The sequence below is a fragment of the Pan troglodytes genome, chromosome 9 (assembly GCF_028858775.2).
Source record: "Pan troglodytes isolate AG18354 chromosome 9, NHGRI_mPanTro3-v2.0_pri, whole genome shotgun sequence".
Lineage (NCBI taxonomy): Eukaryota > Metazoa > Chordata > Mammalia > Primates > Hominidae > Pan > Pan troglodytes.
Window position 1 is genome coordinate 80590850 of NC_072407.2, and position 13961 is coordinate 80604810.

Consider the following 13961-nt stretch of genomic DNA (forward strand, 5'->3'; position numbering starts at 1 on the left):
CTGCTTAACAAATCACATAAGCAAGACCTCAAAGGATCAAAGCGATAGCAACAGCTGTGTGCAAACCCACAGCACCCAACAAGGTAAAATTCACAATGTCTGGCACCCAAAGCTAGGACATGCAGAGTCAAGAAAGCATAACCCATAATGAAGAGACCAATCAAAACTAACCCATAACTAACAGACATGTTAACATCAGGAGAAAAAGACACAACTGTTTTTAAACAGTTATTAAAACTGTTTAAAGGGTCAAGAGGGAACTTTTAGGATCTTACCTTAAAGAAAGAATGAATAGCAGCTGTCGCTTCACTGCGAATCCTCAATATAGAACTCAGAACGTTAGTCCTACACCTAAAGTGAGGATGTTGTCGCAGGTACTCCAGAGGATGCCTCTCTTTATATTTGATGGGGAAATCCTGCCAATAAATGAAAAGAACAAATTAGAAGTCAAAAGAGATACTGTTTAATAAAATCAGTTTCCAGGGTATTTCTTAAACAGTGCTTTGGAACCAAACTAAGATCCTTTCCTTCTTTATTTCTTAATATAACTGATTTTAATCCACATTATTTCCACCAGGTAAGTGGAATGGTAGGACGGAATCAGAGACATGTAGGTTTGAATCTAGCTCCACTACTTATTAGCCAAGTAACTGAGCTAATATCACTGAAGCTCATCTGTTATTTATCAAGTTTGTATCCATTAGCTGTGAACCACTTCCTACAAATAGGTTAGGATTAATTATGCAAAATATCCACTGTTTGGCACACAGGAGTTCAAAATATTGTAGATATTAAAGATGTACACACAAGGCTGGTGTTCAATTTTAAAATTACCTATATGTCTTGAAAGCCCATGATCATTCATAATCAATTGGTGCAATTCATTACTATTATCAACGTGCTACTTCCATCTAGCAGAGTAGTAAAGATTTACAAAAAATTTGAAAGAAAATTATGGCTCCACACTGAAATATGTCTACACTGCTCACATTCATGTTACAAGATTAAGACAGACACATCCTTTCAGACAAAAATCAAAGTTTTAATTAAAAAGATAACAGAAGCTAAAAAAGAGCTACACTGGCAGCCTGTTTCTTTCAGTCTCATCCATTCTTTTTAAGTCTTGTACAAATACAAACTTTAATGTCGTATAGAAACAAGCACTATACTTACTAAAAGTGAAAATGTGACCATATCATAATTCTAGGGGTCAGAATTCCCTAATGTTGGAATACTTCAAAATGACACTGAATCGGAGGGCTTCAGGGAAGACGAAGCCATCAACACCAACAGAAGCCAAGGAAGAACAATTTAAGAATATAGTAGTCCCCTACTTACCCACAGGGGATATGTTCCAAGACCCCCAGTGGACGCCTAAAACCACGGACAGTATCAAACCACATAAACATTATGTTTTTTCTTCCACAACAATGGCCAGGTAGTGTATAAAGTACAGATAAGCAGGACAAAAGGATGATTCACATTCTAGGCAGGATGGAGCAGGACGGCTCAAGATTCCATGACACAATGAGAATGGCATGCAATTTAAAATTTAAGAATTATTTCTAGAATTTTCCATGTAGTATTTTGAGACCATAGTTCACCGTGGGCAACAAACCGTGAAAAGCAAAACCACAGACAAGGTTGAACTACTATAGTGAAACACATGGCAAATTTTTAGTAATCACAGATCCCTCAAAAAAAACCAAAAAGAAAAATGGTTACCATCTATATTACGCTCTTGATTTCCAAATTATTCTACCCTCTATTTCTCAGAAATCTTAGAACCTGATTTCTGATTTTACATCAATTAGAATTTCTTGGAAATTAAGGATGACATTTTAATAAAAATTGCATTTTCTTCTTTTATTTCCTTACATTTCTTCCTATTATACTGAAAGAATACACAATGAATTAAAATGATGCAATTTTCCTATATTTCCTCATTTTTGTTCATTAAATATTTAAAGACAGGTGTAGCAAAAACACAGAGGATTCAAATGGCTAGAATATAAATTTCAGTTGTGTCACATCAGCTCCTAATGTTAAGCAAATCATTTCATCTGGCTGGGCCTCATTTTCTCCATTGTAAATTTAAAGATTTGATTAATAATCTTTTATTCTCTCTAACCTCTTTATCAAGCTTATATATATGAAGCTAACAGAAGAGTCTTGCAAAAACAGGCATAAACATGTCTTAATACAGAATTTCTTGCCTCTATTTGGCCTAAGCCTTACAATACTACTGATCGGCATCACCCAACAGAACTTTCTGTGATAAATGGAAATATTCTGTGCTATCCAATATAGTAGCCAGTAGCCACATGCAACTACTGAGCACCTGAAATGTGGGTAATGCCACTGAGGAACTGGATTTTTTTATTGAATTTTAACGGATTTAATACCAAACAGCCAAAGGTGGCTAGAGCCTACCATTATTGGATGATCGGTTCTACATCATGCAAAAGTCATTCTTGGCTTTCCTAAGAATGAGCCCACCCTGGTATATCATTGTGGCTGACTGGGCATGCTTGTAAAAGCAGCAAGTTTTAACTGTGACACACACCACAGAGATGCAAAAATCAACACTTACCTCCCACTAAGCTATGTACATAAATAATTTTTGCTACTGCCTCTACAGGTCATATGGCTTGTTTCAATTATCTGTCACAAATGGAATATATTCTAAGTTTCATCTTCCTAATAATCACACTTAAAACAGATTGCTGTCTTAATTAAAGCCTAAACAGCCTCCACAAAAGTGTCAGAAATCATACCTTGGCATCACAATTTCCAATAACTTTAATTTTTTCTGCCTTCAGTTCCACATTTTGCCTTTTGGATGGACTTTTTATCAGCTGCCCTTGTACTTCCACAGAACTCCCAAAAGTTAATTCTCTACAGTAACAAAAAACAAGATAAACAAGATATCATTATATACAACCTTCATTTTAATATCAACTTTGCAATAAGAATATTAAAATACTTAATGACAAAAGCTTTTACCCTTTATTGGGTTAAATAATCTTCAGAATCTATGGATAATCTGTCGTATACATAGAGCATAAAATTATAAAAATGAATTCCATAAGCTTTAAAATGGGAATAGAGTTAAGAATTTGTATAATTAATTCAGAATTAAGAGGTTGTACAATTGCCCTTGTTAAAAAGTTAGTTGGCCAAAACACTTTTTAAAAGATTACAGAATACATGGGAAAACTGCAAATCAAAATAAAATTTGCCGGGAATTCTCTGTCCTATTTTTGCAATTAAAAAAAAATTTTTTTTTACTTAGTTGACTGGTGATCTAAGCACATAAGGTGCTACTTTCTGGTTAATAAGACTAGGTTCGAGTTCAAGTTCACCCACAGATTAACTGTATGACAACTATGGCAAGTCATCTAAGCTCATTTAAGAATCATCTATCAAAAAAGGAGCTGGTAAATGATAGTACATCTGTTCTAATTCTTTTTTCTTTTCTTTAAAGAGACCAGGTCTCACTATGCTGTCAAGGCTGGTCTCGAACACCTGGGCTCAAGCAATCCTCCTGCCTTGGCCTCCCAAAGTGCTGGGATTAGAGTCATGAGCCACCACACCCAGCCCATCTGTTCTAGTTCTAACATTTCATAATTACAGTAAGTATGACAATAAGTGCCTTCCTAATAAACTATTGAAATATTATAATATAGCAATACAATAAATTTTATTAAAGTAAATAAGTCAGGAGATTCTCCACCCAGTTTTGTTTGCTTGCTAAATATATGCTATTCTTATATAATTTATATAAATAAGATTGTCCACTATTGCATTATGGGTGGGGAAATCTGGTATACTTTCATCAACCTGAGAGGGTAATTTGAGATGCTCTGACTTAAAATATGTACTACCTGACATATATGAATATAAGTATATCCTAAGGTTTCCTGGGAATATCTCAAAGAGACAGTCATCCTACAGAAATCTAAAATCTAGGTCCCATTAGACCCATGTGATTGCTATACTGATATAATCAAAACAATTACAAAGTTTTTTAAAAGGTTACCATTAATATTAGGGCCAGGTGTGGTGGCTCATGCCTGTAATCCCAGCACTTTGGGAGGCTGAGGCAGGCAGATCACTTGAGGTCAGGAGTTCGAGACCAGCCTGGCCAACATGGTAAAATTCTGTCTCTACTAAAAATACAAAAAATTAGTCCAGTGTGGTGTTGCACACCTGTAATCCCAACTACTTGGGAGACTGAGGCACGAGAATTGCCCGAACTCATGAGGCAGAGGTTGCAGTGAACCGAGATCATGCCACTACATTCCAGCCTGAGCGACAGAGTCAGACTCTCTCCAGAAAAAAAAAAAGTTACTATTACATCAGAACAATTTTTCTTTGTTCTGCCCAGTTGACCACATAGTCTCTGATCCATGAACCTATTCAATGTGTAAACAGCATTAACCCTAACAATCCCCGGAATAGCAAAGCACTCTAACAAATTAGAATAATGTTCTCTTCCTCAGAGCTGATACCTAACATTAAAATGGTGTTAGTTTTTGGTTTGGGGGGTTTTTTGGAGAGAGGGCTCTATCACACAGGCTGGAGTGCAGTGGCAAGATCTTGGCTCACCACAGCCTTGACCTCCAGGGCTCAAGAGATGCTCTAGCCTCAACCCCCCAAGTAGTGGAGATTATTGGTGCACATCACCATGACAAACTCATTTTTATATTTTTGGTAGAGACGGGGTTTTAATATGTTGCCTAGACTGGTCTTAACTTGACTCAAGTGATCCGTCTGTCTCGGCCTCCCAAAGTGCTAGGACTACAGGCGTGAGCCACCACGCCTGACCTAGTGTTACTTTTAAAACCTGATGAATGAGACCATAAAGTTTCTTCCGTTTATTCAACAGGCAATAATTTGTCATATTGTCAGCACTATGCTAGAGGCCAAGAATACAAAAAAGAGTGAGATGCCATTCCTAACCTCAGGAAATTAAGAGTCTAGCAGGAGGATTCAAATAGGAATACAGCTGATTACCATTCAATGTGATACATTTTAAGACAGATGTAGGCACGGGACGCTATGGGAGCACAAAAAAGGGGTACCTGACATAATCATGGGATGGGAACATCAGATGATGCCTAACTAAGCAGGAACTATGAAAGACAAGAGGAGAAGAGGCTGTATTGGGCAGAGGCAGCAACATGTACAAATGCTATTAGGAAAGAGCAGAACAGCTTAAGGGAGCCGCAGGTAATTAAGAAAGACTGAAGTGAAGCATAAGTAGGGGATATCAGCATGTGACAATGTCAAATAGAGGAGGAAAGGCCTGAGCTTGAAGGATCTTGATTCCAAATATTCGGAGTTGATCCTCAAAGCTATTAAAGCAGATCTGTTTCAAAAGATTACTCAGGGGTCCAACGTAAACACTGGAGTAGGGAAGTGAGAAGCACTAGGGGTGAAAAACAAAAATCAAAGAATTCTTTTAAAAAACAAAACTCACCTACTGTCAAGGCCTGAATCTGCAACAACCTGAAGGCTTTCCAAAGATGACCCATCATTTACATGCAGGAACAAGACTGCCTTCTGGGATCGGACAGAACGAATCCATCCCTAAGGAAGAGAAATATTTCTAATGTGAGCGTAAAACATTTTACGTTTTCATTACACATACACACACAGACTAAATGGAAGAAAAACATGTACTCACAATCCTGCCTCAACAAATCAACTTCTTTTAGTTCACCAATATGCATACTTAATTTTATATGTTCCAATCACAATAGGATACACACTTTGGTATTCTATCTTTTGTTTTCGTAATAATGCACAACATTTCGAATGGATGCCTAACATTCCTTCATGTTGATGAGCCTAATTCATATAATCAATCCTCCCAATATTGGCAATTCCAGGTATTTCCTCCCAGAGCCCTGCCCTCTGGCCCAACAATAAATAACAGGGCATATATCTTGGTGCCTTTCTCAGGATGTGGGTTGCGCCCTTCTTTCTGGTTTCATCTCACTGCGCTGCCCAGAAGGCATCTCCTCTTTGGTGATTCTAAATCAACAGTAATTTCCAGGTTGGGCGCAGAAATCTCAGCACTTTGGGAGGCCGAGAAGGACGGATCACTTGAGGTCGGGAGTTTGAGACCAGCCTGGCCAACATGGTGAAACCCTGTCTCTACCAAAAATACAAAAATTAGCCGGGAGTGTTGGCGCTCGTTTGTAGTCCCAGTTACTGGGGAGGCTGAGGCAGGAGAATCGCTTGAACCAGGAGGCGGAGGTTGCAGTGAGCCAAGATCGCGCCAGTGCACTCCAGCCTGGGTGACAGAGCAAGACTCCATCTCAAAAAAACAAAAAAACACACAAACTAATTTCCAAACGATTACTTTCTTACTTTCACTTGTTAAAAGTTAACATTTATTGAGCACTTTGTAATGTGCTTCTATTCTAACCTCTTTATAAATATTATGCTACTTAATCCTCAGAAAAACTTAACGAAGTGGTTATCATTTTAGAGCTGATGAAACATTATTTAGAGATGTCACGATAACCTCTCTAAATAGTCCAGGACACAGTCACCGATTAGTAGAGTTGAGATTCAAAAGGAATTTCTTACTTCAAAGTTCATGTTCTTATCAACGAGCTTTTCTGGGATGCTATTATAATTCTGCCCCATCCCCAGCTCCTCTGCCTAGGGAACACATCTTTCAGGACTTGGCTGAAATATTACCTCATGCAAGATATCTTCCTTAACCTTCTCAGTTACGTAACTTCCTGTTTTCTTATAGTTCTTTACTTACCTTACTACCAACTATCCTATTGCTAAAATTATTTGTTTTAACCATTGGAGCAGGGCTGTCCAACAGAAACATAATGTGAGTCACATGTTTAATTTAAAATTTCTTTTTGTGGCCACGTTAAACATAAAAGTAGATGAAATATTTCACTTTAACCTATTATGCCCCAAATATTATCAACATATAATCAATATAAAAACATATTGAGATATTTTGCATTCTTTTTGGTTCTTCAAAATTGGTATATATTTTACACTTATAGCACATCTCAATTTGGACCAGACAAAGTTCAAGTGCTCAGAGCCAAAAGTGGCTGGTAGCTACCATATCAGACCTCACAGGACTAAACTGAAATCTTCTAACCTGGGCAGCAAATTCTCTTTTCATCTTTGAATTTTCTCTTGACTAGCACACAAAGTATCATTAATGTATACCCAATTAATAGACCAACAGACCTATGGAAAGAATATGGAACTCAAAGAGGAGCAGATTGGTCATACTGCTAAAAAGTAAAGGATATGTGAGGACAACAGAAATCACTGCAACAGCAAGCCATGACTGTGTCAGTACAATCATGGGTGACAAAGCAAGAACCTACTCAAAAAATAAGTATTTATTATAACAACATCTGCCAGGCTTATGCCTGTAATCCCAGCATTTTGGGAGGCCGAAGGAGGAGGACTGCTTGAGTCCAGGAGTTTGAGACCAGCCTGGGCAATACAGTGAGACCCATCTTCACAAAAAACTTAAAAAATTATAGAGTGTGGTGGTGCATGCCTATAGTTTCAGCTACTCTGGAGGCCGAGGCAGGAGGATTGCTTGAGCCTGGGAGATGGAGGTTGTAGTGACCTGAGATCACACCACTGCGCTCCAGTCTGGGTGACAGAGCTAGACCCTGTCTCAAAAAATAAATAACCACATCAGTGTACTTCAGCAACCTAATAAGAAACAGTCAAACACCTTGTTTATTCTGCACCTCTTCTATGTGGAGCTGCTGCAAATAATATAATCAGCAAGAGAAACAACAGCAGCTAACATTTGAAGACTATGAGCCACTGTTCTAAATATCTTACTTCCATTACCTCATTTAATTTTCAGGACTCAGGGACAATTATTATCTCTTTCCATAAGAGGAAAATAAGGTGTAGAACGCATAAACGCTATGCAGAGATTTAAACCTAAGCAGCTTAACTCCAGAGCTCTTTCAAACTGCTACATTCCAGTCTTTCTCCGAATTCATTAAAAATAAATTACATGCAGACCCCCACAATAGGCACTGAGGTGGCTAAAAGTTTAAAAGGCATGGTTTGAACAAGTATTTGCTGTCAGCCATGTGTGAATACAAAGGCAGGTAAGACACGGTTTCTGCTCTCAAGGAGGGAGGTCAAGACGACCACTTTATAAACCTGGATATTCATTATAAGGGATAAAGATAGAGAAAGGGGGCTTGTTCATTTACACTTTTGGTATGATTAATAAGTTTACAGGTAATACCCTGGAATCATGAAAGCAAAGTTCCAGCGCTTTACAGTCATCGGAACAGTTTTGTGAAAAGTAATGGAAAGCAGAAAAGTGCAAACCCGCGACGCCTACACTTTCCAACTTTTCCCTGCTGGTGGTTGTGTCTGACCCGACCGTAAAAGAAAAGCTAGATGTGGATGTGCCATATAAGTCCCTACAGGAAAAAACCCACTCCCTTCCCATTCACCAACCTGGATCTTAATGCGCTCCCCACTCGCGTTCTGAGCCCCGAGAGCGTCCCGCACGCTCAGTTTGGCTGAAGGTTTGTGCTTGGGGAAGGGGGCGGAGGAACAGAAGCGCACGGACCGCAGCAGGCAGCGGACCCCCAGCATCCCGCGTCCGACCAGGCCCTCCGCGGGAGCAGCCCAGACCCCACGGTTCGAAACCCGCCTGCAGCGGCCCTCCTTTCTCAGCTGCTCCCCTTCCGCGACCGCAGCTCTGCTCTAAGGCACTCCAGAGCCCCTCGGCTGCGCGCTTTCTCCTTCAGGACTCCCAGCTCTATCCCCACAGAACCTCTCCGCTTCCCACTTCCCAACGGGGCGGAATGGACAGGACACTAGGCAAACGCCAGAAAGAAACCACGTGCAGTTGGCAGCTGGGGCGCCCCACTGCCCGCGACAATTGTAAACCTACGAACAGACCCCGGGCCGCAACACGCGCAACCACTCCGTCCACACCACGCCAACGCCGCTTACGTCATCACGCTACGGGGAAGAAGGGAGAGCATGCGTACTCGTGACCCAGGCTTAGGGAGGCGTGCGGGAGGGGGGCGGGGTCAGGAGCCGAGACGGGGCGGAGCTAATGCCCTAAGGTTGTAGAGATTATTGCTGAAAGAACGTGGGAGCACATCTGAGGGTCTTCATTTCTAAACTTTCCAGGTGAGGCTGAGAAACTGAGAGGCAAGGAGTGACTGATGGAGAGGGAAACCGTCTCCATCAGTCAACAATAGGGATCCAAGTAAGAGGAGGCTCTTAGCTGTTAACAGGATTCGCTTGAAGAGATCAGTCTTTCCTTTCCTGAGTTCTCCGCAGAGAAATATCAGACATAGCCCCTCTGCGCAAGTCACAGTTGTGTGGTATCAGACAGCTAAACAGACAGTTGCATAAAAGGGTGATCAGTTTGCCTGAGATGGCTTCCTGGAGAAAGTAGTCCTCTGACAGGTAAATAAAAGGAACTGGAGGGACCTTGCATATGGCAGGCAAGACGGTGGGAAGATGTTGCAGAGACTGGAGGAAAGTCGAGTGTTTCCTGCCAGAATCCTCCAAGTCTCCCTCTTCCCTCTGCCCTCCAACACAGCTATCTGCATTTGTTTGACCTGGAAACAATGACCCTTTTATATATTAGGCTACGTTTTATTTAAAAAAAAAAATTCTGTAACTCAATGACAGTCATTAAAAGGTTTTTAATCTAATTTAAAAAGTAAAACGTTTGGCCAAGTGCGGTGGCTCACGCCTGTAATCCCAACTCTTAGGGAGGCAGAAGCAGGAGGATTGCTTCAGCCCAGGAGTTCAAGACCGGCGCTCGCCCTCGCTGTCTCTCTCCCGCTCCCTCTCACTCTCACTCTCTCTCTCTCACTTTTACCTTACTTAAAGTTGCTACTATTATTATACCCATTTTACAAATGAGAGAACTTACACACAGAAAGGCTAGATGACCTACTTAAGGATACACATTCCCTAAGTGTGAGATTTAAACCCAGAAGTGCTGGCTCTATGCACTTAAGCAGTATGCTGTATTACATAGTGTCCCAAGGTGATCCGTTCCATCAAGGAGCTCATGCTTTAGAGATGGAGACAAGCAAGAAAAGAGACTACTGAAATATCAACCAGTAAGTGCACACATAGATGTATGAGTTGTCTGCATTTGTTTGGACTGAAAAGTCACCCTTATATATTAGGCTACCTCTTAAATTTATCCAAAAAATTATTTTTGATATTTTATCCAAATATTATATTGGATAAAATATAATAAAATTATAATATATACATGTATCACAATTTTATATTTTATATAATATAAATGTGTTCCCTGGTTCTTTTAATAAATTAAAATTATAAATATAATAAAATTATAATTATAAATTATATAATTAAATTATATTGGATATATTATATATTATATATAAAATATGTTGGATAAAATATAATATAGTCTAGAGAAGGAGAAAATTAAGCTGAATTTTTGAAGTGGATCAATATTTTGCCAGGTAGGCATGTAAGAAAATTTCCTGCCAGAAGGTGAACACGGAAGGTTGCCAGGAGGGCAAATGGCCTGGAAAAATTGTAAAATCATTCTTAAGACAGGCTAGAAAATATCTCATCTGAAAATACTTGATGTTGGAGGTGGAACCTAGTGAGAAGTGTTTGGATCATGGGGGCCTCATGAAGGCCTTGGTGCCACCCTTGCAGGAGTGAATTCTCAGTCCATTAGTTTTTGCAAAGCTGATTGTTGAAAAGAGCCTGGCACCCCCCTCCCTCTCTCTTCCTTCCTCTTTTGCCATGTGATGTTTGCTCCCCTTTGCCTTCCTGAATGGCTGAATGACAACAAACCTTGACATTATTTACTTTGAGTGGAAGCAGATTCTGGTGCGATGCTTCTTGCACAGCCTGCAGAACTGTGCAAATAAATGAATACACTTCTTATCGATCAAAAAAAATATATAGGCCAGGCGCAGTGGCTCACGCCTGTAATCCTAGCACTTTGGGAGGCCAAGGTGGGCAGACTGCCTGAGCTCAGCCTGGGCAACATGGTGAAACCCTATCTCTACTAAAATATAAAAGATTAGCTGGATGTGGCAGCATGTGCCTGTAGTCCCAGCTACTCGGGAGGCTGACGCAGGAGAATTGCCTGAACCCGGGAGGCAGAGGTTGCGGTAAGCTGAGATCATGTCACTGCACTCCAGCCTCAGCAACTGAGTGAGACTCTGTCTCAAAAAAAAAAAAAAAAAAAAAAAAAAGAAAAGAAAAAAATACTTGGGCACTTCTTGAACCTTGAGAAAGGAAAAATGGAAACTTGCAGCCAATGCCTTCAGAATTATGCAGCTATGGACTTTTAAGGGAAAAAAAGTTCGTTGGTTCAAAATCTGGGGAACAAGACAGTCTGGGGTACATAACAATGATGTTTATCCCAGTGAAAATCTTTTCTTTGCCTATGCCTACCCTGTCCAAGTGATCAAAAGTAGTAACCAGTTGGCTCATTTCTTACTCATGCCATTTTTCTGTCTTGCCTTCTGCTATGGCTTGGATATGATTTGTTTGTCCCCACAAAAACTCATGTTGAAATTTAATCCCTGATGTGGTGGTGTTGGGAGATGAGGCCTAATGGAAGGGGTCTGGTGTATGGGAGCAGATCCCTCATGAGTGGCTTGGTGCTGTTTCCGTGGACTGCATGAGTTCTTGCAAGAATGGGCTTGTTTCCACCACAGTAGGTTGTTATAAGGCCAGGATGCCCCTCAGGGGTTCCCCTTTTTGCACATGTCCACTTCCCCTTTGACCTTCTTCACCACGTTGTGATGCATCACAAAAGCCCTCACCAGAAGCCAGGGCCATGCCCTTGAACTTCTCATCGTGTAGAACCATGAGCTAAATAAACCTCTTTTCTTTATAAACTGCCCAGTGTCAGGTATTCCTTTACAGCAACATAAAATGGGCTAAGGTACCTTCTTTCTCTCCCAACTCCCCCACTCCAGGGAACAATGTGCAGCTTAAGAACTGGAGTCTGAGTCCCAGAGAGTGAGGCTCCTGCCTTCCTTTACCCTCTCACTACTTGTTTAAGCCAAAAGGTTAATTATGTTCTTAGCAGGGGACCACTGCCCCAGTATGTTGAAGACAAGGGAAAAAGTTTACTATACAACTTACGCTTCTGGTGCTCAGTTCAAACCATCCCCTGTATCTTGTGCTATATCAAATCACATCATCTTCTTGTTTATTTTTGTTTTCAGTGTTGGCTTGACACCTTCCCTTTTAGATTCATCACCTTCCAGACAGGAGCACAAATGATGTTTTTAATATGAATATATAGTTGACCCTTGAACAACATGGGTTTCAGTTGTGCCGGTCCACTTGTATGTGAATTTTTTTAAATAAATATATTGGAAAATTTCTTGGAGATTTCTGACAATTTCAGAAAACTTACTAATGAACTGTGTAGCCTAGAAATATCAAAGCATTTAATAAAAAGGTCATGAATTCACAAGATACATGTAGTTACTAGTCTATTTTATCATTTACTATCATAAAATATACATAAGTCTATGACAAAAAGTTAAAATTGGCTGGGCGCAGTGGCTCATGCCTGTAATCCCAGCACTTTGGGAGGCCGAGGCATGCAGATCACTTGAGGTCAGGAGTTCAAGACCAGCCTGGCCAACATGGCGAAACCCCATCTCTACTAAAAATACAAAAATTAGACAGGCATCGGCCAGATGCGGTGGCTCATGCCTGTCATCCCAGAACTTTGGGAGGCTGAAGTGGGTGGATCACCTGAGGTCAGGAGTTCGAGACCAGACTGGGCAACATGGTGAAATCCCGTCTCTACTAAAAATACAAAAACCAGCCAGGTGTGGTTGCAGGTGCCTGTAATTCCAGCTAGTGGGGAGGCTGAGGCAGGAGAATCGCTTGAACCTGGGAGGCAGAGGTTGCAATGAGCTGAGATCAAACCACTGCCCTCCAGCCTGGGCGACAGAGCAAGACTCCATCTCAAAAAAAAAAAAAAAAAAGAAAAACGAAAAAAAATTAACCAGGCGTGGTGGCACATGCCTGTAATCCCAGCTACTCAGGAGGCTGAGGCAGGACAATTGCTTGAACCTGGGAGGCAGAGGTTGCATTATGTCACTGCACTCCAGCCTGAGTGATGGAGTGAGACTCTGTCTCAAACAAAACAAAACAAAACAAAACACCCACGGACCTTGCATGGTGCTATTCATAGTTGAGAGAAATTGCTATAAGACATGCAGCCTTAAGCTTTAACAAATAGGGCCAAATTTTTTCCAAAGTGTCACCAGTGTGACCAGCCATATATGAGCGTTTCAGTCGCTTTACATTCTTGTCAACACTTGATCTTTTTTTAATGTGGAACACTTCATAAATATATGTGTCATCCTTGAACGGGCCATGCTAATCTCTGTAACCTTTCAATTTTAGTATATATGCTGTTTAAATGAGAATAATACTTGGTCTTAATCACACTTGCTCTAGTAGCCGTATTGGTGGGGAAGTGATTGTATCCACTGCTGTTTTAATTTGCATTCCCCTGATTATTATTTTTGTTTGGCAGCTTTTCAGTGTTTATTTTCATTGGACTTTCTTCTTGGTAAATTGACTGTTTACATCTTTTGCCCATTTTTCTATTGAAAAATGAGTAGTCTTATTTTTCCTAAAGACTACTTTTATTGAGTAGTCTTTTTTCTTATTAATCTATATAAGTTCTTTTGTCCATGTTTTAGTTATGAGTTCTTCTCAGTTATATGCATTGCAATATTCAACCACTCTGTGGGTTGTCTTTTCTATGGTGTATTGTGAGAAAATGGCTGAATGACAGCAAACCTTGAAAATATTCGATCCTTTTCTTAAGAAAGAGTGAACAGTTCTTGAAGAAAATTATTAAGACATTCAAGCATTAGTCTTTATATTTCTTCTGGCAATGTAAGTCCAGTGCT

At 40.2% G+C, this 13961-nt stretch overlaps 1 protein-coding gene and 1 non-coding gene across 5 annotated transcripts in view; both read right to left on the minus strand.

The window, feature by feature from the left end:
* NARS2 (asparaginyl-tRNA synthetase 2, mitochondrial) overlaps positions 1-9032 on the minus strand; it is a 137994-nt gene extending 128962 nt beyond the window's left edge. For 2 of the 4 annotated variants that reach the window (XM_009423820.5, XM_016921701.4), the window contains exons 1-4: positions 8497-9025; positions 5486-5595; positions 2778-2898; positions 276-416 (exon numbers count right to left, since the gene is read on the minus strand). In XM_009423820.5, coding sequence (XP_009422095.3) covers positions 276-416; positions 2778-2898; positions 5486-5595; positions 8497-8637 — 513 coding nt within the window. In that variant the 5' untranslated portion in view covers positions 8638-9025. Of the gene's footprint in view, positions 1-275; positions 417-2777; positions 2899-5485; positions 5596-8496 lie in introns of all 4 variants that reach the window. The other 2 variants (XM_522122.7, XM_009423821.5) reach the window with 2 other exon arrangements.
* A 4336-nt stretch (positions 9033-13368) lies between these two features.
* On the minus strand, positions 13369-13470 carry LOC112204853 (U6 spliceosomal RNA). Its single transcript, XR_002938605.1, has one exon. It is a non-coding gene; the product is annotated as a U6 spliceosomal RNA (small nuclear RNA).
* Positions 13471-13961: the final 491 nt, after the last annotated feature.